Genomic DNA, 26394 nt, shown 5'->3' with positions numbered 1-26394 from the left:
GTCTGTCTCCTCTACTCTCTGTCTGTTTGAAATAGACATAAATGTAACATGTGCAACTTATGAGACGCTAAAGACTGAACAAAAAAGTAGTATTTGCTGACCTGTGTTTGGGGAGAGATAGCCCTTGCCCAGAACCGCCATTTTTAGACTGGAGGTTGCTGCTTGGTTTGCATGGGTTAACATACCTTAGCACTTATAAAATGAAGCAGAAACAGTTAGCCTAGCTCTGCCCTAGCTAGGCTAACTGTTATTGTATGCTATGTCTTGGCTTGGTCCACTTACTTCTGTCTTCATGGTTGCCTGGCAGTTGTAAAAGTACTGTTCAAAAACCTTTTGATTAAAAACCAGACAATTCTGGTGTTTATGCTAATCTAAGCTAGCCAGCTGGTAGCTCAAGCTGCATATTTACCATACAGCTTTTTTCATTATTTATTTTCCGAGACAACTCTGCCAAATCCTGCTTGTCTGTGCTAAGATTGGTTCGCGCAAGTGTGCTGTGTTTGGTTGATACTTGTTGGCTTTCTTATTAATGTTGACATTTGGTTTGGTATAGGGCAAATAAAGCAAAGGTATCCACACACACCAGGAAGCTCCTAATGAAGGGTGTGATTAAGATCCAGCACTAGGGTTGCCAACTTTCTCACTACTAAATAAGGGACAGGTGCACGGTGCCGTGGTGGTGTGAGCATGATGTGTGAATTCAGCGTATATTCAAATTCTGATTCAACTGGAAATGCAGAGTGTGTATATTCCCTTTAATCCTTACTGTATCATTATGTAACCTCATATGAATAAACCTCAAAGAAACCACAATTTGGCTCTTTACATCAAAAAACAGGTAAAAGAAAAATTAAATGCAAAAGAGGAGTATGACACAACAAATGTACTTTTTCCATGGATCCTTTTTGCTGCTCTTGACTGACTCAAGCAGTCTTTTGTCCTTTTGCACAGCCAGAGAGATGTCCTTATGACAAGTCAGAGTTTACAGATATTTGAAGTTCATTTTTGATCAGGTCTGTGTTGCATATGTTTCTTGAGTCTGGCCAGCAGAGAAAAAATCCTCTCCACACTTTTTTGCAGGACTGTATACAACTGAAGCGCATGAGGGGGCCTGTGATTGGATGACAGGCGGTATGATTGGCACATGATCTGCCACTGCCGTTTTATCTGATCTAGGATCTGTAGAGTTCAGTCTGCTGTATTTACAAGAGTTAATAGTTAATATATGGGACAATTGAGGTCCTGTATGAAACAAACCAATTTAGCCCAATATACGGGATGTCCCGGCTAATACGGGACAGTTGGCAACCCTATCCAGCACCCACTGAAAGATGTAAGTGGTTGAATTTAATTCCTGCTTCGTAAAGAGCTAGAACTTTAATTGACTCATTGGTTTTCCTAGCATTAATAGTGCATTACTGGTAGCCAATCACAGCCCAGGAGGTGGGACTAGGCAAAGCTCTTGCAGGTAACTTATGCTTGGCATTTAATCTTTGACAACAAACTTTCTTCAAACCCTACTTCAGAAGTACGTTATAGGTTTGGAAATTTGTGAAATGTTGTTTTCCAACCTCCTGGTTGAAAGTTCACCATATGCAGGGCCCGGTTCAGTATCTCAGAGCCTAATGCAAACTTTCTGATATTTAACAACCATGTGGGTTTCAGGAAAAGTACTATGTAAAGAGAGGAGGCAGTTTTTGGCAGCCCCATCCGAACAATTGTCTGCATAGTAGGGAGTGTTGCACGCTTTAACAGCCACTAAACGCATCCTCGGCCCCTTGTAATTTGAGATAATGGCTTTGACATTTCAATGTCGGACCTACTGAGAGCCACCGCAAGCACGCCTCCTGAAAAGCAGGGCACAAAATTTTGGAACAGTAAAGCTGCTGAATCTGTAATCCCTCCTTCCCTTTACACCTTCTGTTCCAGGAGAGGGAGAGAAAGGGGGACAGTGACATCAAACAGGCTACCATTTTTAGATAAATGTACAACAAAGTTGGAGAACTGATGGAGGATGTATGTTTTGGTTAAAAAAAATGGTAGAACACTGAGCTCAATTTAGCTTTAAACTGATTAAGATATTTATTACTTACCAAAGAAGCCTTTCCTGCCGAGTTCAGACATCTTTTGATGTAACAATGAATAGAAATGAGGAATAAACGCCAAATAACTGGCTCCAAATATCTATGTTGGAGCTGTATTCAAGACAGACATGAAATTGCCGCCCCCGCTGTGCTTTCAGATGGATTTGAATAAACAATAAAACAGAAACAGCTGATGTATTCGCAGCTCCAGTCCCTGTGCTAAGATTAAACTTGGGTTATAAAACCACATTTATTTTCCAAAATAAATTGCAGGCAAGCGTCAGGCACATCACTTCGCCTGTATTAGAAGGTAACGCCCCATGACAGGCTGTAATTACCCAAAGACGAGTCTCAGCTGTGGAGGAACAGAAGCAAAGAAGAGGCAGCAGAGAATTGGTGTGTGTGCTTGTTTCTGTGCGTATGTCTGTGTTGATGCGAGTGAGTGCGTGCGTGCGTGCTGGGCCCTGACTCAGCACATCCACATGGGCCTCAGAGGCAGCTGACTCTTTTATTACCTAATCCAGTTTAGGAGATGAATCTGGCCCATAATCTAATATTCTCATAAATGATTCCCGCCATATACACGAGTCCCTGACATTAGCTCTAACAGCTTGCAGGCTACAGCGCTGAAAAGAACGCCCACACACGACAGCATTCATACTTGCCTCTTTTCACTAATTGCTTCTGTGAATACTCACGTTATTGCTCATACCTGCCCGTATGGTTTGATTTTGACAGTACCTTAAAAAAAGCCTTCTCAGAGTAATGAAAGGTTGCTCTGGTTTCATGACATTTTTCTCCTTTGCTCCCTCTGTTGCAAGTTATAAATGAAAGTCGAAATCGAACGTTGCATCTAATGTCAGCTTTCATCTTTCCAAGGTCTCCCTGAACCTTGCATCGTGCCTAATAGCGCCCTTCAGGCCACAGCCGTTGAAATACCCTGCAGCCCCTTGGACATAGGTCCAGCCAGGCATTGAGGTAAAGCTCTGAGAGCAAATCCCTCAGAGATACTGTGTCATGCATTGTTTCAGTTTCCCTTTCACACTTTCTCATTTATCTCTCAGCTCACAATCCTAATATTTGCCAGGCATTGCTAGCATTTCCACAGAGCTGAGTCTGTATTTGTTCAGTGTCTGTACAGCCAGCCATGTTAAATGAGCCTGGCAGCTCGTCTTCGTTTCTTAAACCGGTATATTGATTTTCTCTTCCTCTGTTTCCATTTAATCAAACTCATATATGTACTTGCATTCTCTCCAAACATTCCCCATAAAACATCAGACACAATCAGGTTATTATCCATGTTTAATCTGACATTTTCAGCCATAACTGAAGCGAGGCACATGGGGAAATACACGTGGGAAAAAAAAAGCCACTTTGACCTCTCGGAAACATTAAAGTAAAACACAAACTTTAAGGCAACAGTCCATCCAGAGTTTTGAGTGGGAGGGAGAGCCCATAAAGGAGGAAGTAAAAAAATCTACAATACAGGTTCCTATGGCTGCTACGATGATAAAAAGTATAGCACTTATTGAATTACAAGTAACTTCTTCAAAATATGACCAGGGGTACAGCTATTAAACTTTACAGTGCTGTATTTGTGTACAGCAAAGAACTTCCTTAACTTGAAATAATTGCATTACAAACCCATATGGGGCACGATGCTGTCCTTCAGCGGATGTGTTTTTTTTTTGTTCAGATCAGAAATAAAAGCATCCTAACTGTATGAATTCAATAAGGAAAGATCCCTAGGCTAGAGCGGCAGGCTGGCATTTTGGCAAGACTCTGCATACCCAGAAGACCACTGAGTTCAGCCCCACAACAGTCATTTTGTCGATATTGTTAAAAGGCTCTTAAAAAAATACTGAGCCCGCTCCCTGCCCACAGTGTAAGTTAAGAGTGTTCGCTAACTCCTTGGAATATAAATAAGAGGCAAGGCGAGGATGCATATTGAAATATATTACATAAGAAATTTGGCTTTTTTTTTTTGTGTTACAGATAGCCCCCAACTCCATTTATAAGGCACTAGGTTAATAGAAAAAGAATCAATAGATGATAATGCAATTGTTCAAAATAATAGCACACATGCCCAATATATAAACATATAAATACAATCATTTTTTGTCTTTGCACTTGGTCCTACTTGAAAAAACCAATCGATTTTTTGGCCGAACAGCCTCTTTGACAAAAGGTCCCACACTCATAGGGGAAATCCAGTCTGCTAAGTATCTGCAATTGTTTTTCCTCTCCCTAAACACCTTGTACCCTCCTGTGAAAACACATTAACTAAATCAAAATGTTCCTTCCTTCTTTCTTCTTTCTAAGAGTGCACCAGTTTGATGCCCAGCCCAGTGTCCAGTACAGCGGGTGGAAACCAAGCTAGTTTACACCTCCTGAAGCAGCGTAAGCACACGCTGCAGAACCAGAACAGGTTAAGGCCGCAGCACCAGTTGGAGAGGTGCACCATGGGATATGTCGCCTTAGGGAAGTGGGTCTTCCAGTGCTTGGCCACATCACTCCCTGTGGGCAGGTGAAGAGTGTAGTCGCTCCAGCGTTTTGAAACCCCATACAAAGCAGTGACTGTCCGTCCCTTTTCCGACCACTGGGTATCGATGTCTGGGTTGCAGTTGAACTCAACCCATTCGTGGGTGAAGTCCCCGAGATAAGGGAGGTCTCCAGCCTCCGGGTCCACCCTGGTGACGGCCAGCTCGGCACCCTGCACGGCGACATAGACCCCCTCCACCCTGCGGATCTCCTTCACCCAAGGGAGGGAGTTCTCTGTGTCCAGGATGAGGATGAGGCGGGAGTAATGGCCGGCGTTTTTCTCCTTCCAGAGATCCAGCAGCTGGGCCAGGTGGAGGCTCTCCCCTCCTGCAGAACATGGCAACAGAAAAAGATGAGAAGAGGGAGGTAAGGGCGTGTTGACAAATCAGTGTTTTCGTGCTCACTCCTGTTTTGAAGACAATGACTGTTCAGGTCACGCATCTCCGTCGTGTGTCAGATTCATTAACATTTTGTGTTCTGACATAACAAAGTCTCAGCGCCAAACTCCCTAACAGACACAGAGTGGTGTTCATGGAGCCACTTTTGGCTCAGTGTTGCATTCAAGGACATTTCGACAGGACAAATGACTGTTGATAGACACAGAAGCATTTGAAAGGATCAAATCTGTCAGCTTTCAATTGCTGTCTGTCCGTCTGTCTCACTGCTGTCATCACAACCACACAAACTGCACAAAGAGGCTGTTTTTGGGATGGAACATCAAGGATACAACGATCAGAGCTGTGGTACCTCTAAGGATGTCAAGATGTGTGATACTTTTTAATATCAAGTGCTTTAAAACTGTGCTATCTGCATTACTTTCACATGAGATGGGGTTGAAAAGTGGTGGAATTTATGAAAAAGACGAATCTACAGTCTTATTTTCAACCTGAAGCTACTAAGGGCAAAATAGAGGGAGCACTGGTTGAGTTACAAAGAGATAAAGTGAAGAGAGCGAGCACTGCTAATGAAAACAAAGATCTTATTTATCTTTATGTCAAAGGATGGTCTCAGGAGTTACATCTTTGTTGGCATAGTATCCAGTGGTGGACAGTAACAAATTAAATTTACTTGAGTACAGTACTTAAGTACATTTTTTGAGTATCTGTACTTTACTTGATTATTATTTTTTGGGTGAACTCATTACTTTTACTCCACTACATTTCTATCAATGCTCTATTTACTCGCTACTTAATCTTTGAAGTCAGCTCATGAATTTTCTTCTCTTTTCTGAAATCTGATCCCTAAGACAGTAAACTGTGTTTGTGTAGTTCTGTTTGTCTCAGTGGTTTAGTTGTACCTGTATATCATGCATCTCCACGGTTGAACGTGGAATAAACACAGAGCAAATTTCACTCAGATCAGGCAGTTCATTTAGAGTTGGTAATGATGGCTATAATCCTCCACCTTAGCACCCCATGACCATATCTTCAGCCCGTGTTAGAGGTTTTTGAAAAGAAGAATGATACGTATCATATGAAATGTTCACCCTGTTTCCCACTCTGCCCAAACATACAAAAAATCACTATCCAACCTGAGAAAGCGTGTTGAGCTACGTAACATTTGTTTCCTCCCAGATGAACATTTCAAACTAAGTTGTCTGTGCTTTGAGTAACTTAGTTTCTGTTTTTATTCCATGGTATAGTTTTTAGAGATTTCAAGTAATGGTTTCTAGATAAACATAATGTAACAGAATGTACTACTATGTATTCTTGACTGCACTCATGCTTTTTGAAAATACAACGTTTTGAGATTTTTTTTAAGAAGTACTTTGAATACTTAAGTGTTTTTAAAAGCAAGTACTTAAGTATTTTAACTCAAGTAATAATCTGACAGAGCAACTTTCACTTGTATTGGAGTAATATTTAACCTAGAGTATCTATACTTTGACTTAAGTAATGAAGCTGTGTACTTTGTCCACCACTGATAGTATCTAATTTGGCTGCACTGGATTCAATAATGAGGCAATCCTGAGTGTCTATCCACTGTGTGATCAGCAAAGTAAAAACAAGATACTACAGTTCCAGAGAATATAGCAACATAAAGTCTTTATAACTGCGGAAATCAGGGTGAAATATGGTTTGAATTCTTGTCTCTGTTCCCACTTTTGCAAAATCTGTACAATTATCCAGTGAACACAGAGTCTAAACATCCCTTCAGAAATGTGACACCAGGACGTGATTATCTTTTCCACTATGATTTTTTTCCCCCTCTTGTTTGCAGCAGCGAGCAGAGATAACGTGTCAAGTAATCTCTGAACAGTAGAGCCGGAGCTGACACAGTGTTAACCTGCTGGGATTCTCATTTTGTGTTGAGGGATTGTGTCACAGCAGAATGTGTCTGCAACTTTCACACAGTCTTCTCTCTCAAAACCGAAGACGGGAAGTCCTTCACAGCAATTTGAACTTCTTCGGCTTATTCCTCTAACCTGAGTAAATTTCACTCTGATTGACAAAGAAGAAGGAAATGAAAAACAGAAATAAGAGTGTTATGCAAATTCAGTTTCCACCTATTGCAGCCTCACAAAACACTACTTTAACGTTTTGTTTCGTGACCGTTTGAAGAGACATAACTGATGTCCAACTTCCTGATATCTAACTGGCTGTTCATTGTGATGATTGAACTCTACAAGTATCTTTTTGATGTCTCCACAAACAGCTTTCTCTTGAGGCAGCTGTTTGACTGCCAGCATCCTAAAGGAGCACTTTTATAGATAAAAAGGTTGTTGTGAAGAATGCAACAGCCTTTGAAGCTTAAAATAGACCCTATGAGTTCTATGTGGAGGTTAAAGTAACCATGCTTATCTTCTTTCATACATTGAAGTCCTCCTAACATGAAAGGTTCAAACAGTAAATCCCTACACTTATTACTATGACAATGTTTTACCCATCTGAACAAAGATCCTGTTTAGAATAATGAACAGTGAGAAGGTCGTTACAGCAAAATAAACCACAACATGTGGTAGAGATGTTGTGAAGTCTTGAACTATCACTCAAACTGTGTTCACTTTTGTCTTCTTCAATTTAAATGTCTCTGCCATACACCTTTTTAGTATAGGCTAGTATGTTTTTCCCTTTTCTTCTCCTCTGTCCTCTTCTCCTCTCATCTCCCCCTCTCCTCTCTCCTGTTCTCCTCTGTTCTCTTTCCTCCTTGTGTCCTCTGTTCTCTTCTCATGTCCTCTGTTCTCTCCTGTTCTCTCCTCTTCCCTCCTCGTGTCCTCTGTTCTCTTCTCATGTCCTCTGTTCTCTCCCCTTCTCTCCTCTCCTTTCTACTGTTCTCTCCTCTCTCCTGTTCTGTGCTCATATCCTCTATTCTCTTCCCTCCCCATGTTCTCTCCTCTCTCCCATTCTCTTCTCTCCTCCTCTCATCTCTCATGTTCTCTTCTCTCCTCTCCTCCTGTGTTATCGTCTTCTCTCTCCACTGTTCTCTTCTCCTATTCTCTTCTCTCCTCTCCTGTTTTCTTCTCTTCTCTTCTGTTCTCTTCTCTCCTCTCTTCTCTCCAGTTCTGTTCTGTTCTCTGCTCATGTCCTCTGTTCTCTTCCCTCCCCATGTCCTCTCCTCTCTCCCATTCTGTTCTCTCCTCTCTCCTGTTCTCCTCTCTCCTCTTCTCTCCTCGTCTCTCCTCTCTCTTGCTCTCTCTCCTCTTTCTTGTTCTCTTCTCTCCTCTTCTATCCCTCTCTCTCTCCTTCTCCTTTCCACTTCTCTCCTTCTATACATCGCTTTGACTTCTATAGGCTTCCACAGTCTCCATCAGATCTGCTTCCTCTCAAACACTCTTCTCATTAGAGCAGCAGTCTGTTATGCAGACCTAACACGCTCCAACTCACCAATCAGAAAAAAAAGGACCTTTTATGTTTAGTCAAAGCAGTATGTTTTTTGGGTGAGTGGTGGTCAGTGTTGATGTTCTTTTCTTATTTTACACCCCCTTTTTCCAAAAAGTTGGTACCCTCTGAGAAATGTAAATTGAAACATTGAACCCCATATTTAAATTAACGTGGCACAAAGACAACATATCAAACGTTGAAACGGTCATTCATGTCTTTTGAATTTGATGCTAGCAATAACACTCAGAAAAAAAACGTTTGGACAGCGGCAACAAAAGTGTATATTGTGACATGCTTAAAGAAACCATATGTTGGAACATCTCACAGCTAATTATGTCCAACTTTAGCTACACCATCACATTCTGCTTCTATTCACATGTTACACTGTGTCCCACATTTAATCAAAACAGGGTTTTTAATTAAGTATAAATGCCAAAAGAAAAGCCCACTAAGGTTAACTTGAATGGAAAGCAGATGGTGGTGTTGGAGTCCAACGACAACTATCAGGGACATTTGGAATAAGCATGAAAACAACTGGTTGTTTCAAGGTTGCATCGTTAATGCTTCCAAAGAAATATTATGAATGAGTGGGGTTGAATTGCAAGGTCTGAGTGTTTATCACAGAGCTAAATGTTTGTATGGGTCTCACCTGTCAGAGCCCATGCCCCCGTGCCTTTGTGTGTGTGTCCACTGTAGAAAACCAGATAGGTGTCATGGCGGGGCCCGTCTTCTGTTCGCAGCTCCAGGAAGCTCCGCAGCTTCGTCAGCAAGGCCTCCAGTGTGTAACCACTGGTAGAATAGTCGCAGCCAAATGTTTGGATCATGTGGTGTGAAAAGAGGCGCTGCACGTTGTTCAGCATTCCTGTGGAGCGCAGGTTCAGCTGCTGGACATGCTCAGGTGGTAGGAGGGTGGGTTGACCATCAGGGCTGGGCGGAAGAGAGAAATAAGGAGACAATTTTGTGAGAAAATCTGGATGTTAATCCTTTTTTTTCCCCCCACCCTGAGGGAGCCTCAAGTTAGGTGGCTTGTCAGAGGCAGGGAGTCTGGGGCACAGGCAAACGAGAGATGAATGAGTGAGAAGTTGATAGTTTGACACAGAGGGATGAGGTATCTGTCTGCATCAGTGGGGAGACAGAGAGCAGAGGATGAGAGGAGATGGGGAGAGGGATACGGAAGCAGTAGGAGTGGTGGATCAGTGCTGACGGAAATGACATTAGCCTCGAGGGGTGTGAAGGGAGGCAAGAATGAAAGCAGAGTAAGAAAATACAAAAGCAGGAAGGGGTTAGAGAGGAGGAGGGAGCAGGGTGATGAGGGATGTGGGTGAGGAGGGAGGTTAAAGACAGCTGAGGGCAAGAGATATTAGAAAGTGTATGTGGATGCATGTGGCCGATTTATTCATACATCTATGTCTGGACAGAGTGTTATTCATGGACCAGCTGATAGCAAAGTCATCTTTCTATCTTACAGGCATCTGCATAATTCTGCCATCAAATTATTCATGCAGTTTTATTGAATGCTTGTATTAGTTATTGAGTTTCAACTTGATCGGTTTTTACATATATGTAAATACGGTTTATTTGTCTTGATCGGTGTGGATTTGCTGTGAACACTGGCCCAATTCCAAATCCCAGCACTCACCGGCTTGAAGGTGTGTTACCTGTATGTGTGTGTTTGTGTGAGTGAGTGTAGAGCTGTTCGACTGTCAGATAATGAACCACGTAAAAGCTCAGATGCAATCTTTACAACCCTGAATAATGCAGCTCCCATGAGTCCACATTTCTGCAGGCTATCATACAGGATTTACCCAGAGTTCATTGTGATGAATGAGGTGAAGGACATGATTTCCTAGGCCTTTACTGATGTGATCGTTTTTTGTATGTTAAAACAGAATTGTATAAAGTTTGAAGCAATAAAACTAAGCAGGCAGTGTTAATTTTGGCAGCTGTTTTCGATTTAGTCTTAGTCTTTAAAAGAAAATGCCTGTTAGTTTTAGTCACATTTAAGTCTTTTCACCCCTTATAGTTTACGTTGACGAAAACTCAAAACATTTTAGTCTTTGATTTTTGCCAAAACAGCTTCATTCTTTAAATAATTCATGTAGCCGATAAGATATTGGTAACATGGTTATACCAAGTGTTAAAATCGTCAACACTCCTTTAACACTTTTGCTTGTGTAATAGCCCTGTGATAGGTTGGCGACCTGTCCAGGGTGTACTCTGCCTTCCGCCCGCAGCCAGCTGGGATAGGCTCCAGCCCCCCCGTGACCCCTGACGGGATAAGCGGTCAAGATAATGGATGGATAGATGGATGCTTGTGTAATATCTTAAAGGTGACATATTATGCTCTTTTTCATCAAAATATATTAGTCTAAGAGGTACCCAAAACATGTCTTTAAAGTTTATTGCTCAAAAAAACACTCTGAAATCAGATTTTGGTATGCCTGTAAACCCCTCTTTTTCAGCCCTGCTCAGAACAGGCTGTTTTCTGTGCCTGTGCCTTTAAATGAGAATGAGCTCTCTGACCACGCCCCCTCAGGAAGTGGATGTGGCCTCGGCTATCCAACACGTTGATCTAATGTTTACATGTTGGCTGAATATACACGGCTGCTCACAGACCCGCGTTACTTCAACCCTCTGAATTTGATCCAGAATCTGATCCTGACGGAGAGGCGCCTGCAGCAGGACCTTTCTGAACGATTGGTCACAGATTTAGTGTTTCTTGTCGTTTTATTTGTCAGTATGTCGACGTGTGCCTTGGTACACAGCGACGAACATGAAGCTATGTGGCTATGCTAACTAGCGCTAGCACTTTTCCATGAAAAATAAAAATCATGCACTAGATCTTCAAATCTGCAGACGTGGGGATTAAAACCGACCTTTGTGTTTATTGAGACAGCCTACAACTAGGCAACTGAAGGTGTCTGATGTATCACCAAACTGTATTTAATCAGGCTGTAGAAGCTGAGCTATTTACGGTAATAGCGGCAAAAACGGCAAACATCAAATATTAAACAGAGGTCCCCGGCCACTAATGTTTTCGTCTCATCAACAAAATCAGTGATATACTTAAGCTCGTCATAGTCTCGTTTTTGTCATGAAAAAATTTGTCGTTGCCGAACATTTATCATCATAATTTCGTTAACGAAATTAACACTGTAGGCAAGCATGGTCTTCACATTAACTGTGTCTCAATCCAGGGGCTGCAGCCTTTGAAGGACCAACCCAAACGAGTCAGGCAAAAATGTTGTTTGAAAATGTGTTATTCAGCCGTTTGAAAGTCTTCCACTTTGCTTGAATTGGCGAGCAAAGAATCATGGGATTTGTTAGGACGCGAAGGATAAACTCGATACATCCTCCATGGCCTGGGAATAGCAGGACACATTTGTTGGCTGCATTTGGAGAAGCCTTTGGAATGGGACGGCCTTCAACGAACCGCAGTGATACATTCGGTCTGTAAATGTGATCTAAGGCTGGAACACAGTGTATCCCAAGATAAACAATACATTCTGGTGGTGTACTTTTTGCCTTCTTATTATTATTCAATGCTACATATTGTTTGATGTCATGATAGAGTGTCCAATTCCATTTTTCTTACCCTTTCAGCCCCTCAAGACTCCAGCATTTACTGCACACCTGTTGTCATTAAAGTCTGTGAGGCTTCAGAATGGAAATTGGGATTGGGCCATTATTTGTTGGACTGAGGATCAAGATCAAGGAAATGAGAAACAGTTGCGGTTATGTAGGCCACACACCTCACATAGCTGGATTGGCCAATTCAGTGTTTTGAAAGTTTTAATTGAGACAGGTGAGAGAAAAGCAGCTAGAGAAGGCTGGTGAAGCACACTAGAGGGGATGGACGTCTGGAATGACAGGGTGGAAGTGAAGCGGGTATGGTCAGACAGGACTGAGAGGCAGAAAGGCTGGGTCCAATGCCTGCTACAAGCTAAGTAAAGCGGTTTTAGTGAGGAGGAGTGGAAGGATGGCGTGGGGAGTTACAAAAGGCTGAGGAAGCTAAAGCGGAAGAGCTACATGGCAACACCCACATGGAAGTCTTTTTGACCATTACATCACCTTGTGAGGTAACTGAACTGTGGAACTGCTGTTTTAACAGAGTCACTGTGTTTTAGTCTTTGGACTGATTTAGTCCCTTGGGCACATTTCGGTTTTCGTCCTATCTCGAGAACCTGTTTTTTAATTGCTTTCCTGCATTCTATCATTTTTTAAGTTATTTTCTTTTAGGGAAACATTTTCATCTATATTTTTATGTAATTGTTTTTTAAAAAGACATTTTAATAATTGTTTTGTTTTAGCATTGGAAACACTTTTGCTCAGAACCTCATATTGTACTGTGACATGTCTATATTTCTTATGTATGCCCTTTTCGTTCTGAGTTTACTTTCCATTTTATATTCTTTTGTAGAAGTAGACTTCATATCTTGAAGTAAAAAAAAACCCAACTATATTCTTCAAGAAAAAGTCTACAATAAAGATATCCTCCTCTGACATGCTGCAACCTTTGCAAGGCTCAACTAAACCAATCTGATCTTTTTCAGATCTCACCGCTACAGGATTGTGAAATCTTGCAGTTTGAGATTCACACCACATCCTCCCCTGTTACACTCTCTCTTTCATCTCTATAAAAAAAAAAAAGAAAAACCCTGTCCTTCTCTCCACAGTTCTCTCAGAGCTTAAAGTCTGCTTCCCTTCTTTTTATAATTCCCCCTCCATCTTAGGTTATGTTTGTCCCTTTCCACTTTTGACTATTTACAATCTCAGACCTCTCCTTGTGTTTTTCCTCCTCTCTCCCCGTTTTACCCTGTGTGCCTCCTCTTCTCACGCCAATCGCTCTAATCTCCCTGTGGAGTTCTCGTCATTGTGAAAACATGATCTGCAGCCATCAACCAGCCGATTATACACTGCTGCATTCTCATCATGCTCTCAGTCTTCCCTCTGGACCCTACACATACAGCCTCGCATGCAGAATGTCAACAGCTCCACACAGGACATGGGCTTGCATTCAGTAATCACCAGGAGAGTTAAACTCAAGTAGAGCTGGCAGCTTCTCTGAATGCATCACCTTAAAGGTTCAATATACAGAAAATGAGCATGTATATATTTGAAAGCCTGAAATCTTCAAAAAGCAGAGTTTCAAAACCTCAGAGGGGCTCCTGAAGATGGAAAAACTAATGTATAACTCATGGGGAAAACGTGTTAGCAACATCAAAACTAACTTCTGCATTAAAATAAAAAAGAAATTGGCTGACTGAAAGGGTGTGAGGAGAGGCAGCAGAAGTAGGAGCTAATGGCTAACTGCTCCAGTTGAACAACTTAGTATGCTGCGGAGGGAGGAAAGGAATGATCCCTTAAGGGCCAAAACATTAGCAGCATGTTTATGCATAGTTATTGGCCTATTTATCCAGTTGGTTTTGTGTTAACTGAGGAGGGAGTTGGAATGAGTGATCATATTTACTAGTGCCTGGGATGCCAAGGAGGCTTTGACGAGGGGCAGAGTTGGTCCAGGATGTTTATATGTGTAAATGAGGTGTGTATTGCGGCTGTCTGTACTGTGATTAACTGAATACATAATAATAAGGTATTATGAATGGACTGCCAAACACAGTCAGGTATATAACTGGCAGGTAAAAAGCTGTGGAGCTGCATAAACTACTAGAAGATTTCCTGATTCCTTATTTAGCCAATTTATGGTGGTGCTGACAGAGGAATTAATCTAGAAATTGAAATACTTCCATCATCAAGTTTTTTTAAATTGTGACACTGTGTGAAATGTCACTAAAAACAGATTCAGAGAGTTTGTAAAACACTTGAATCCTATATTTCATTAATAATAGTGCAAAGACAACATATCAAATATTGAAACTGAAATATGTTATGTGTGTATGAAAAAGTTATGCTTATTCAAATTTCAAAAAGTTGGGACAGGAACATGTTTTACCATTGTGTTGCATCACCTCTTCTTTTAACAACACTCTGTAAATGTTTGGGCACAGAGCCGACCAGCTTCTGGGGTTTTGAAAATGAAATGCTGTCCCATTCATGCCTGACATTGGATTTAAGATTCTCAACAGTTCAGGGTCTCCTTTGTTCTTTTTTATTTTTTTCATGATGTACCAAATGTTTTCAATGATTGAAAAGTTCGGACTGTAGATCAGCAACTGGACTCCTTTTTAGAGTGCAGGACACAGTGTCCATGATTTCCAAAAAAAATGTAATTTTGATTCATTAAACCAAAGTTTTCAACTTTCATCTATCTTAAATGGGCACAGGTCCAAGAAATCACCAGGTTATCTAGATCTTATTTATTTATTGAGTACTCTATAGATGGTTCAGTATTAACCAAGTGGCAACCTCCGGTCTAAAAATATGAGTCCAATGCGGAAGTGCTAAAAACTGCAGTTCTTTGAAGATCCGCTTGAGGCTGGTTCCAGAAGTACTGGAAACCACATACACACCAATTTAAAAAAGCTGATCTTTGCAGCAGGAATAAACATGTTTACAGCCTGTTACAAAAGACGAGTGTCGTCTGGATAGCTCATTTCTCGATTGGCACACACTGTGAGGGGGGTGAATTTCTCTTCTAACGCGGCAATTTCGAAGATATTGAGATTACGAGTCCAATGAGAGGCACAGCTGACTGCGGGAACACTGTAGCTGTTGCTAGGAGGCTCAAACTCCGCCTCTTTATGTCACACTGGCTCGAGAGCAGCAATATGGCTGCCGCCGATAATTGGCCTCAAAACAGCTCTTTAGAAAGAGATGGGTGACGTCACAGATCTATGATTTTAACCTGCATTTGGGGATGCAGCGATGAGCTGTGTTCAAAGACAATGGTATTTGCAAGTGATTTTGAGCCCATGCAGTGATTTCCACTACAGAGTCATGTCTTTTTTTAATGCAGTGCGACATGAGTGCCTCAAAGATCACGACCATGCACTATCGGTGTTGGGCCCTGCCCCTTTTATCCAAAGATTTCATCAGATTCTCTGAATATTTGCATGATATTAGGTATACTGGAAACTGACATACCCAAAGTCATGCTTATTTAAAGATGAGGAGTATTAATGTGAAATGACTAATCTATTTGCTGGCATCAAAGCTATAATTAGCCATGTAACAATACACATTTTCAAGTTCAACATCTGATACCATATCTTTGCAGTATTTCAGTGTCAATTAAATACAGGGATTAAATTATGCAAGCCAGCTAAATCGATTTTCATCAACATTTTACAATGGGCCCTAACATTTTTTGGAATCAGGGAAGTATTTGGGTTTGCAAAAACAGAACAAACAAACGGTAGATGGATAGATTATGGGATGGACAGTGGAAAGGACTGCACTTGGGGCTCCAAGTTAAAAGCATATTTCACAACTTTCCTAAATTAATCTTTAAGCTTAAACTTCTTAGTTGTGTCCATAGTTGATAGAAATTTGTATTTTTTTCTTTCTACTGGAAAAGGGGGGAAAATAGTGCCATGTTTTCATCAATAGTTCCTACCTATATACATACATGAACCCCAGGTTTTATAATTACATGGTCAGCATTTTGTTTCCCTAAGGCCAACAGTTTATCCCTGCTTTCCTTTGTTTTCTTCTTCTATATGTTAAAGTTTCCTATTACAGCATCACATCCAATGCATCCTCCCTAAGGCTGTGTGCTTAAGTCACAACTTTTTTATGCAAATTGTTACTGAATCTGTGCAAATTTGTCCTAGAAAGTCTGTCTGGAACTTCATATCCTTGTGTCTCGTCTTTTTTCAGTACCTGCAATAAGCTGTTGGTATGACGAGGGCGTATCCTACACAGGTTCCCCCCAGGCAGCTGCCCAACTCGTGGAACAAGCCGTGTGTCAGGGACTCCAGAGGCAGCACCACCAGCAGGGCACTCAGAAAGAGACCGTTGCCGGGCTGCAAGAAGGTAAAAGGATCAGAGTCACTTTCATTCCACACTGAAGCATTACACGTTAAACTAGTGGTGTGACACTTATGTAAAACAGTGGGCTGACACAGTATTATGGAAAGACAAACATGATAGTATATGACAGCAGAATACATGTTATTCATTTGTATAAATGCCTCTGATTTATATGTGTTTCATTGAGTTTGTTGCAAAAACTATGCGTCTCTGTGCACCAAAAAGATTACTCTCTCTGGATTTTAAAGCTTGAATGTTAACTAAGCTATACAAAATTATAGTCTTGTACAAACACTAACATCCACACACAAACACAGAACAGCATGTAGTGACATAAAGCTACAGAGCAAAGTAAATCTTTAGTTTTGAGTCACTGATGGTGTGTAATGCAATACTCAAAAATCTGCTTTGATTTCACAGCTCTGTGATGTATCTGAGATTACTAATCAATACCTGCAAACTCAAGTGAAACCGCACTTGAGTTTGCAGAAAGTATTGAACCGCCCAGGGTATACCTGAGTTAAAAAAATATGATGCACTCATTCAATGAACTTTTATGACGATGTCTACTCCTTACGTGATAAGAAAAGATTCTCCAGTGCCTGAATATATCTAGTACTAAAAGCAGAGGAGTCCTAATATAGTATAGAGGAGGGCTTTACAATATAATGAAATCTAGAAGTGGCTGTCACAGATTGAGAATCGATTTGCTGTAGGCCAGTATAAGGATGCTTATGAGCAGATCTGCCTTTGCAGAAGACTGACAATTAATGAAGCAATTTCTGTACAATTCACAAAGTTACTATTTATTAGGGTTGCAAAGGGGTGGAAAATTTCTGGAAAGTTTCATGTTAATTTCCATGGGAAGTTAAGCTGGGGAATTTTGGAAATGTTCCAAATTGGAAACTTTCCATTGGAATTATGGGAATTAATAGGAATTAATGGGAATTGAGGGCATAAAGATGTTTATGCCCCCCCGATCAAACCCATTCAAAAATTAACAAAAATGCAATCCCAACAAAGTCCTATTCAAAATGTTAAATTAAAGGAGTCCCTCTCCCTCCAAAGAAGTCCCATTCAACATGAAAATAAAAAAGCATCTTCCCTCAAGCTTCTAAAGCCTAGCCTCTGCAGGATTCTAGAAATCATCTGTGCATGTGATGGAGGAATGCACAGTGCATGTAGGGGTGGCGTGGTCTCAATAGCCCTGCATTAAGCAGTGTGCTATGTGCATGTGATTGAAGAATAGCATAGATATTCAACTGTACTTGCATGAAATCTGGTTGTTTTAGTCAGGATTATGCTAAAATATATTTTCCCCAACTATATTTAAGTTCCCTATTAAGAGCCAACCTTCAATTTAGTAAATTCCTGATGTATTCACATTTATTCCCATAGAAAGTTTCCAGCTTTGAAAATTCCAGGAATTTTGCAACCCTACTATTTATTCATTGGTTAAAATGCATTTCCTGTCATTTTTAAAAGAAAGATGTAAAGTGGAATTTAAGTGGGTGTCCTATTTTAATTGAATTGAATTGTGCCTCAAATGAACATCACACACCATGACCTTCATATTCATAAAGACTGTCTTAGATGCTGCAGATTGCAAGTGTGTCACAGCTGTTTTGTGTGTGTGCTTGAGATTTATGTGGATTTTAGTGAATGGCTGTATTTTCAAAGCACAAGGAAAGAAGACATGATGAATCACACAGAGAAAGCAGAATACTGACTTCCTCATACCACAGTGCAAACAGCTTCAACTTTCACTCTCAAATTTGGAAGTGGCATCAACAGTGTGCCAATCTCAAATTAAAACTCAGGCCCATGAGAGCCTTACAAGGTAAATGTCTAATAAGGCTAAATAAGTTATTGCTGCTCCTTATGCAAGTAGATAGGGATATTAAAGAGCTAATTAAATTGGTTTCGCATGAGAGCAGAAGTGTCTTAGCTTGGGGAGCAACTACAAACGACACACCGTTCAGAGTGTGTAACATGGATGAATGATGTTTATTCAGGCTTTGTCATGACACTGAAAGCTTTAAGAGAACAATTTGAGCATGTCCTTAACTTAAAAAGTTTTCTGTGAAAGGCTTAAAATCCTGATATGACGTGATTGTAATAGTAAACTCTGCTTTTGTTTCGTACCTGCCAGGACACAGCTCCCAGTACGACCGTCGACAGCATACTGAAGAACACCAGGCGTTCCGAAATCAGGCAGAAGTGCCGGATTCCCCTCGAGGCCATGACTTGGTTGAGGCTCCGGCTGCCGGACCGCTGAGCCCTCCAGGCCTTCTGACACTCATTCAGTTTGGTGTGGAAGCCCCATATTGTGATGAGCAGGATAATGTGGCAGATGGACCAGAAAATGCCAAACAAGCAGAAGCCTGGGATCACCAGATACCACAGCTCCAAGTGGCCAAGCTATGTAAGGCAAGGGAAAAGAGTTTGTGAACACAACCTTGTAATTGTGAAACCATGCAGTACAAATATAATTTAACACTATTTTAAATACAAATTATAACAAATGACTGTATTTGGGAGTCTCAAAGATGCCTTAATGACCCACATAATGGAATTGTCAATTTTAAACAAGTTCCCAAAATTGCAGGGTGTACCTTTAAGGCAGCCATGACAAAGAAGGTCAGCTCCATCAGGCAGAGAGGAAGCAGGGACAGCCTCCTCCACACCTTCCCCATGGAGAGCATTGGTATCCAACGCTCACTGGAACCCAGCCCACTGAAGTAGACATCCAACACGGGCTCACACAGCAGCCTGCCCAGGTAGCATCCCAAAGCATACGGGTTGGCTGTGATATTCAAGGCTTGAAAAAACACCAGGGATGTAACCAAAGCAAAACTGACCAGGTTGGGTAAAGCCAGGAGAGATTTCATCCTCAGGTCCACAATGAGAGCCCCCAAGGCCACTACCAAGCCTATTATGGCCACTGATTTTTCAAGATGCATCATAGTACTGGCAATGCCAAATCCTAGGAGCTCCAGGAACTCAGCTGATGTTAGCATCATGGGTTTGTATCGAACCGAGCTGCATATTCGCTCAGTAAAAGCCCATACTGTTTTCATGATTACACTGGCTAAGAGGAGATAGTTGGCAACCAGTTCCTTGACATTTGAGTCCAAGGCAGGGCTGTTGAGGAAGCAAAGAAGGCCGATCAAAAAGCCAAACCACAAATGGAACAAGCTGAGGCTGGCTTTCTCCATGGCAAAGTAGTAATGCAGGATGCTTGCTATCCCCAGGACGAAGAGACCCAGGATGAAGATGACCAGGATCATTGGCTCATCCGTCACCTCCCAGCGTACGTACATGCCGACGCATACCGCCACAAGGAGGTTGATGCTGGACAGGTAGCCCAGGCAACGCACTGATGTAAACATGTCCACCTCCTTTGGTCCATCGACTGTCAGCTCTTCCTCTTCCTCCTGAGCCATGGTTAACTTGAAAAGTAGAGATCCAAATGCAGATGAAGACTCTGTGAGTCAACTTTTAATATTTACATTTGAGAGTTTGGAAATGGAGGACACCGCCTCTTGGTTACAGTTTCCAGAATCAGCCCCTGGGTAACATCCAAAAAGCCGTGTTAGATAAATACTGAAGATTTTACAGTTTATATAGATGAAATAAATACTTAGCCCTCCTGTTATGTTAGTTTCTCTGGAACAGCAATAATGTTCCTGGGTCAATTTGACCCGGGGCATATTCAACCCCCAAAAATCCCAATACACATTTTTTAAAATCTAATTTTTAACTCCATTACTAACCATTTAAATCAAGATTTAGTCCATTGGTGTTCTTTAATTCTCACAGATCATGGTCCAATGAGGAGAAATCACTTGTTTGCCATTAAAATGAAGGTTAAAACTTGTTTTAATGTATATTGGAAAGCCCTGAATATAAATACAACAGTTTTACATGACATACATTTTTGTTTATTTTATTTTACATTTTGATATTTGTGATTTTTTATGAAGTGATATTGATAAATTAACATGAATCATCTTCTGTCACATGTTGCCCAGATTTTTATGCTGCTTTTAGCTGGTTTGGAGGGCATATATTACCTAAAATAGACTTTAAAAAGGGTCAATTTGACCCGCAACATAGGCAGGTATTAAGTGGCAAGCTTTGTCCATAATAATAGATACAAATGTGGGTTGTATCCGTGGTCTCTATTAGTTATTTATCCATTTTTACCCTTTTAATGGTAAAACCGTCTAACTAGATAGATAAAAAGTAAACGCCACAGTATTTTCCGAACACACTAAGAAACTCGGTGTGATTATTTCATAGTTATAAGCAGCATAACAGTCGAACTAAACGTATTAAATGTGTCGCCAACATTTCTACAGGCTCTGTTGGTATGTAGCTGTACTGTGTTGTGACGATGTGGCACTGCACCCGGAAAGTTTGCTTACTTACAGTCTCTGCTGACTTTTCGATGTCTTTTCGTTCACATTTCAATGCAGTCTCCTCAACCGAAAAGACACAACTAACACCTCTTGCAAAAAATCTCAAGGGTAAGTCATGCTAAACTAAGCAGCAGCTCATGTCTTCAATATTAAAATGTTGCTTACATGTTATTTATTGGGATGACGGCATCTACGCTTCCGGGTTCCTCAGTACGGTATCTCGCGAGTGTCAAAATACACAACACTTCGCTTTTTAGGGTGGTGTTCAGCGAATTTACCGAAACAACAAATGAACAAAGAAAGAAAAGACACTTATCGTCGGTTATAAAGAAAGAAAAATAGAGTGGACTTGGCGAAGTATGTAGCGGCCAGTGATTCAAGTTTATAGAATTCCTTCATTTCAATTCATATAATAATTAAAGTTAAAAACTAGAATAATTTAAGGTTACAATATTTAGCTGTTTAAGTTAATAAGAATTTGTTCCTCATAGAAAGTGAAGCATCCAGAACATGAGAAAGGGGCGGGGCTTAGTAATTTGCACATCATGCTTGCCATGCAGCAAGGTTAATGCAGTGAGGTAAATGAGGAACAAATTCTTATTAACTTATATTAAACAGCTAAATATTTTAACCTAAAATTATTCTAGTTTTTAACTTTAATTATTATATGAATTGAAATGATAGAAATCTATAAACTTTAATCACTGGCAGCTACAAAGTAAATATGATCACACATCCTAATTCCCAACTTAGAGAACCAACTGGATAAATAGGCCAGATCCTCAATTTTAAGTTGTTATTATTAGAACAAAAAGTCAAAATTATGAGATAAATCAATAGGAGATAGTAAGTCATGAAAATTGAAGTCCAAATTTTGAGGTAAAACATCATAATTTTGTGATAAAAAGTCAGATGATGAGTCACTAAACCAATATATTTCAACTGTGTTGTCTTGTTATTGTCTGCCTGTGTTTTGTTATTCTTGATTTTGTCTGCCTGTGTTTTATTAGTCTTGATATTGTCTGCCTGTATTTTGTTAGTCTTGATATTGTCTGCCTGTATTTTGTTATTCTTGATATTGTCTGCCTGTGTTTTATTAGTCTTGATATTGTCTGCCTGTATTTTGTTAGTCTTGATATTGTCTGCCTGTATTTTGTTATTCTTGATATTGTCTGCCTGTGTTTTGTTAGTCTTGATATTGTCTGCCTGTGTTTTGTTAGTCTTGAATTTTTCTGCCTATGTTTAGTTAGATTTGATATTGTCTGCCTATGTTTAGTTAGTCTTGATATTGTCTGCCTGTGTTTTGTTGGTCTTGATTTGTCTGCCTATGTTTTGTTAGTTTTGATTTGTCCTGCCTGTGTTTTGTTTTGTAATTGTCCTTCGTATGATTTGTAGCTGTGAGGTTTTAAAGTCTTAATGTGTCTGTGTTGTGTATACACCTGCCTTGGGACTACGGATGAATTTAGCATCCGTGCCAATTCCAGTGTATTTACATTGATGCTCAATGCATTAATGTTTTTTAATGTGCATTGTTCCAACTCAATAAACAAATAAATGAAATGAAATTACTAGTTTAGAATTGTGACGTTTTATCTTACAATTATGACCCTTGTCATTTTATTTTATTTTGTTCTTACAATTTCGATTCATTTTGTTCATGATAATGACTTAATGACAATCACATAATACTGGCTTTATATCCCATAATCATTACTCTCATAATAATGACTTAATATCACATAATTTCGACTTTTTGTGTCAAAATTTTGACTCTTATTTATTATATATTTGTATTATTATTTATTATTTATTTTGGCTTTTTATTTCCTAATTCTGACTTAACTTTTGGGATTTTATTTTTCATCCAGGCAAAAACTTTTTTTTTTTTACCTCACTGAAATGGACTTCCATATTAAACCCCAAGAAGGATGACTGACAGGCTTATTGTGGTGGCATAGATAGGTTTTAGCATAGCTGGAAAGCACAGGTGAAAGTAATAACAAGGGGTGAGCTCTGGTGAGCAAATTTCAGACCTAAGGGGAATCTAACCATAATCAATGTAGTAAATTAGCCTGCATGATATAATTTCCCCTGTGACATGTCGGAAAATGTAAAGAAATACTATATTTGTGAATCAACATTTAAGTTAGAGCAGAAATTGTAATGTATGCTGGTTTTTGGGTTCCATGAGTAGCTTCAGTTTGTCTGTAGTAATCAGCGTTTTGTTGAAAGAAAAATTGGATGATGCTGTTCAAAATTTTTATAAAAGAGAACAGTTTTATGAACAGCTGCATGAACCAAACTGACTCTGAAATTAAGTGTTAAAAGGTTAACAACAGAGTTTCAGTCTGTGACTGTTGTATATGTATGACTATTCAACCTCTTAAAAAGCTTTTTACTTACTCCAATCCTCCAACTCCCACCACAGCAGTGTGTGTGTCATGGGCTTTGTAGACAAAGATAAACCCATTGGCCTCTAAGATAAGAAGCCTATTTACTGCATTACTGAGGAGAAGCCTGTTAAAAGGTTTATTTAGGATTTTCTACTGATGCAGTGTGATAAATGTAACGATCAGGGGAACATCAAGAAGCAGGCTTACTCAGTACCCCAAGGGTGCAGCAAAGAAGCCTAGTGCATGCATGTGTGTGCATTTTTTATGCCTGTGTTTTTTCTGAGTGTGTGTGCTGCTGTGATCAGATGTTGACATAAAGCACAACTGGGACCACACAGAGCTTTAGCCCTCACCACTGCTTACCCACACAGCATTCTTTTCTTACAATGTTTACAGCTGAGAGTAAAGTGTAAACACTGAAATGTATAATGGTATAAATTCCTAAGTAAAAATCTTTAAATTTTAATTGACTGGGATTATAATTTTTTAATGTAGGATCCTCCTTGAATAATTACAACAATGCTAGTTTATCTTCGTACAAGAGACAACATTTTAATGTTGCAAGAAGGGCATGAAATCACATTTCTTAACTGCCTGTGCCTGTTTCAAAACCAATGCTTGCCATGCAGAAATTGGATGGGAAAGCAGTGGATGACAGTGATAAAAACTAGATGGTGCGGTGCAGTTTTTGTGTTTAAAATTGCGCTTTTAATTTTGTCTATTCAAACCTCAAATTGGCCTTTTTTTTTCTCATTACTACAGCCTTATATCTCTGAAGTTTGAAATATTAATGGAGCGGCACCAGCTACTCTCAAACTACCTTACAGAGTAGAAAATTGCAAAGTGTTGAATATTAAAGCATCTTAATAGAAACGTCAATTTCCTCTTTGGTACATCATTTTTGTTGGGGATAAATACGTTTGTTTGCCTTGTAATGCTTTTAAAAATAAAGGTAGAATTGATGCATTCAATCCAGCTTTAGGCCAGGGATATTGCATTTCTGTTCTACTTGTTAACCTGAAAAAGTAGTCCCTTTGGTCCTAATACTACAGAAACTTTACTGCTAAGGGAATGATGCACCACTGCTGTGAACATACACCAGCAGCTACAACTTTATACACAAAAGAAGAGATCTTTCTGTCCGCCGAGATATAGAGCTTCCTTATAATGATAAGGCAACCACCTATCAAAAACGTATTCCCATGATGATTAGTGCATTAAAGCTCCTGTTAATTTCTTCAAACAGCCATTCATTTCTGGATAAAGAACAAGATACAATGAAGAAAACATCACATGTATATAATTAAATCATGCACAATTACAGAATTCAATGATCACTTCCTAACTCTGTGATGTGTTGGCACGGTGTACTGAGCGTTTTCTAAGAAATAGAGCACACAACCTGATCATACTTCATGAGGCGTATACATTATGAACTCTGCAAGGTTAAAGTGCTGGGAGATCTGCAGAAACACAGACACAGAGAGAAAGAGAGTGAGATATATTTAAAAAGGCCAGGGTTACATGAGGAGAAGAGAGAGAGTGAAAGAGAGATAGGAGACTAAAGGAGACAGGTTGGTCTGAATTATGCAGAAGCTACCTTCATTCTAATGTCAGACACACCTCCACACCACCTGCATATGCCTGACTGCACAGAAAAACAGGCGAATTCAAGCACACACATATGGTTCCCAACATACATGCACAACCCTGAACAAAGTTGGAGTTCTGTTTAAATTGTTCATAAAAACAGAATTAGATGGTATGCAAATCATTTAAACTATGTTTGGTTGACAGAAGTGCAAACATGTTTAATCTGAAAAAAATTAGTATTTTAGGGAAAATATATCATTCTAAAGTAGTTAGCAGCACATGTTTCAAAAAGTTGAGACAGTGGCATGTTTACCATTGTGTTACATCATCTCTCCTTGTAACAACACTGTAAACATGCCACTAATGTGAACTTGGACACGGGCTGTGTGCAAGTAACAAGCCATATGGTCCCCCTCTTCCTTACAGTGGGGTACGCAACCTTCTTCCAATCCCTCTTGAAGTGATCTGGAGCCAATGCAGTGATTTCCACTACAGAGTCATGTCTGTTTTTAATGCACTGCCATCAGAAGGGCTGAAGATCACGGCCATGCAGTATTTGTTTTCAGCTCTGATCCTTTTGTACAGAGATTTCTCCAGATTCTCTAAATCTTTTAAAGATATTATGTACTTTACTGTAAGTATGTTGTGTACTCCAGCTTCTCTGGAATTCCCTTTTTGTACTGACCGGTTGTAAATTATCCTCATTAGTTGGAAGACTCTTTTGAAACATGTTGCTGACATCTTTATTTTGAAAGACTGGTATTAGGCTGGGAATAATTGAGATGGAACAGATGATTCACAAAAGGTTAAATCTTAAATGTAGGTCGTAGGATGCAATGGTTCCTTAGATTCAGTAGTGTGCTGGTCCGGCAATGTCTCAGATGTAGCCATTAGATTGCAGATAACGTTTCTTTACCCTTATTTACAGACCAGAGCAGAGTTTGGTCAGAAGACTAAGGTCAGAAGAACTGAGATGAAGCAGACTTAACATAAAAGAGTTATATTTCAAATTTATTTCATAAGGTTCAAGGTGCTATGGTCTGTTGGCTTCAGTGGTTTGCCTTGCAGGCAATGTCACAAGTATTGATTGTAGCAGGACTCATCACAGTGCATCCTTCATCTTGACAGAGAAAAGTTTGGTTCAGGAGACTTGAGATGGAACTGATACAACACAGAAAGAAGAGTCCTCATAAAATAAATTACCTAAATTGTCTTGCTTTGGTTTGTGGGCATTGCATGATTGCCAGGTAGACAATGTCTGAGTGGAAGCACATCATCTTTTTTCCTTGCTCTGAAAAAGCAGAGCTTGGTTCGGGTGAATTGAAATAGAGTAGATCTTCCATAAAAGAGTCCTTAAATATATGCAAATATAATGTTGTTGAACTCAGTAGTATGCCAGCCCAGCTATGTCTTTGTTGTTGACTTGCTTTTGCTCATCACGTTTGTCTGTCCTACATGTTTTCAGTGCAGTATTTGGCTGGGAGGAATAAAGGTAAGAGTGGATTCATGAAAAAAAACGTCAATCTTAGATATAGGTCATAAGGCATAAGATGGAAAGGTCTGTTAGCTTCAGTAGATTTATAGGCAAGCAACGTCTGACATTTGA

The 26394-nt window shown here is 40.0% G+C and overlaps 1 protein-coding gene across 4 annotated transcripts; it reads right to left on the bottom strand.

Moving 5' to 3' along the window:
• Positions 1-3368: 3368 nt before the first annotated feature.
• Positions 3369-21077, bottom strand: tmem168a (transmembrane protein 168a). 4 transcript variants are annotated; one of them, XM_034673917.1, is made up of 6 exons: positions 20968-21077; positions 18994-19830; positions 18524-18799; positions 16229-16371; positions 9096-9373; positions 3369-4952 (listed from the first exon to the last, which is right to left on the bottom strand). In XM_034673917.1, the coding sequence occupies exons 2-6, from the start codon at positions 19822-19824 to the stop codon at positions 4402-4404; spliced, it is 2079 nt and encodes a 692-aa protein (XP_034529808.1). In that variant the 5' UTR covers positions 19825-19830; positions 20968-21077; the 3' UTR covers positions 3369-4401. The 4 variants fall into 4 exon arrangements, with proteins under 4 accessions (XP_034529808.1, XP_034529806.1, XP_034529805.1 ...); XM_034673915.1 differs by having other exon boundaries at positions 18994-19949; positions 20968-21075; XM_034673914.1 differs by having other exon boundaries at positions 18994-19949; positions 20813-20995.
• Between the last annotated feature and the right edge of the window lie 5317 nt (positions 21078-26394).

The sequence above is a fragment of the Notolabrus celidotus genome, chromosome 21 (assembly GCF_009762535.1).
Source record: "Notolabrus celidotus isolate fNotCel1 chromosome 21, fNotCel1.pri, whole genome shotgun sequence".
Lineage (NCBI taxonomy): Eukaryota > Metazoa > Chordata > Actinopteri > Labriformes > Labridae > Notolabrus > Notolabrus celidotus.
The sequence above is the reverse complement of the archived record's forward strand: the minus strand, read 5'-3'. Positions and strand labels throughout refer to the sequence as shown.

Excerpts from the sequence above, each read along its gene's own strand:
- tmem168a (XM_034673917.1), bottom strand. The coding sequence starts at position 19,824 with ATGGCTCAGGAGGAAGAGGAAGAGCTGACAGTCGATGGACCAAAGGAG. Across the intron at positions 18,800-18,993 it reads TTGTCATGGCTGCCTTAAAG|CTTGGCCACTTGGAGCTGTG; the intron begins GTACACCCTGCA and ends TGCCTTACATAG. Across the intron at positions 4,953-9,095 it reads GGGGGCATGGGCTCTGACAG|GAGGGGAGAGCCTCCACCTG; the intron begins GTGAGACCCATA and ends CATGTTCTGCAG.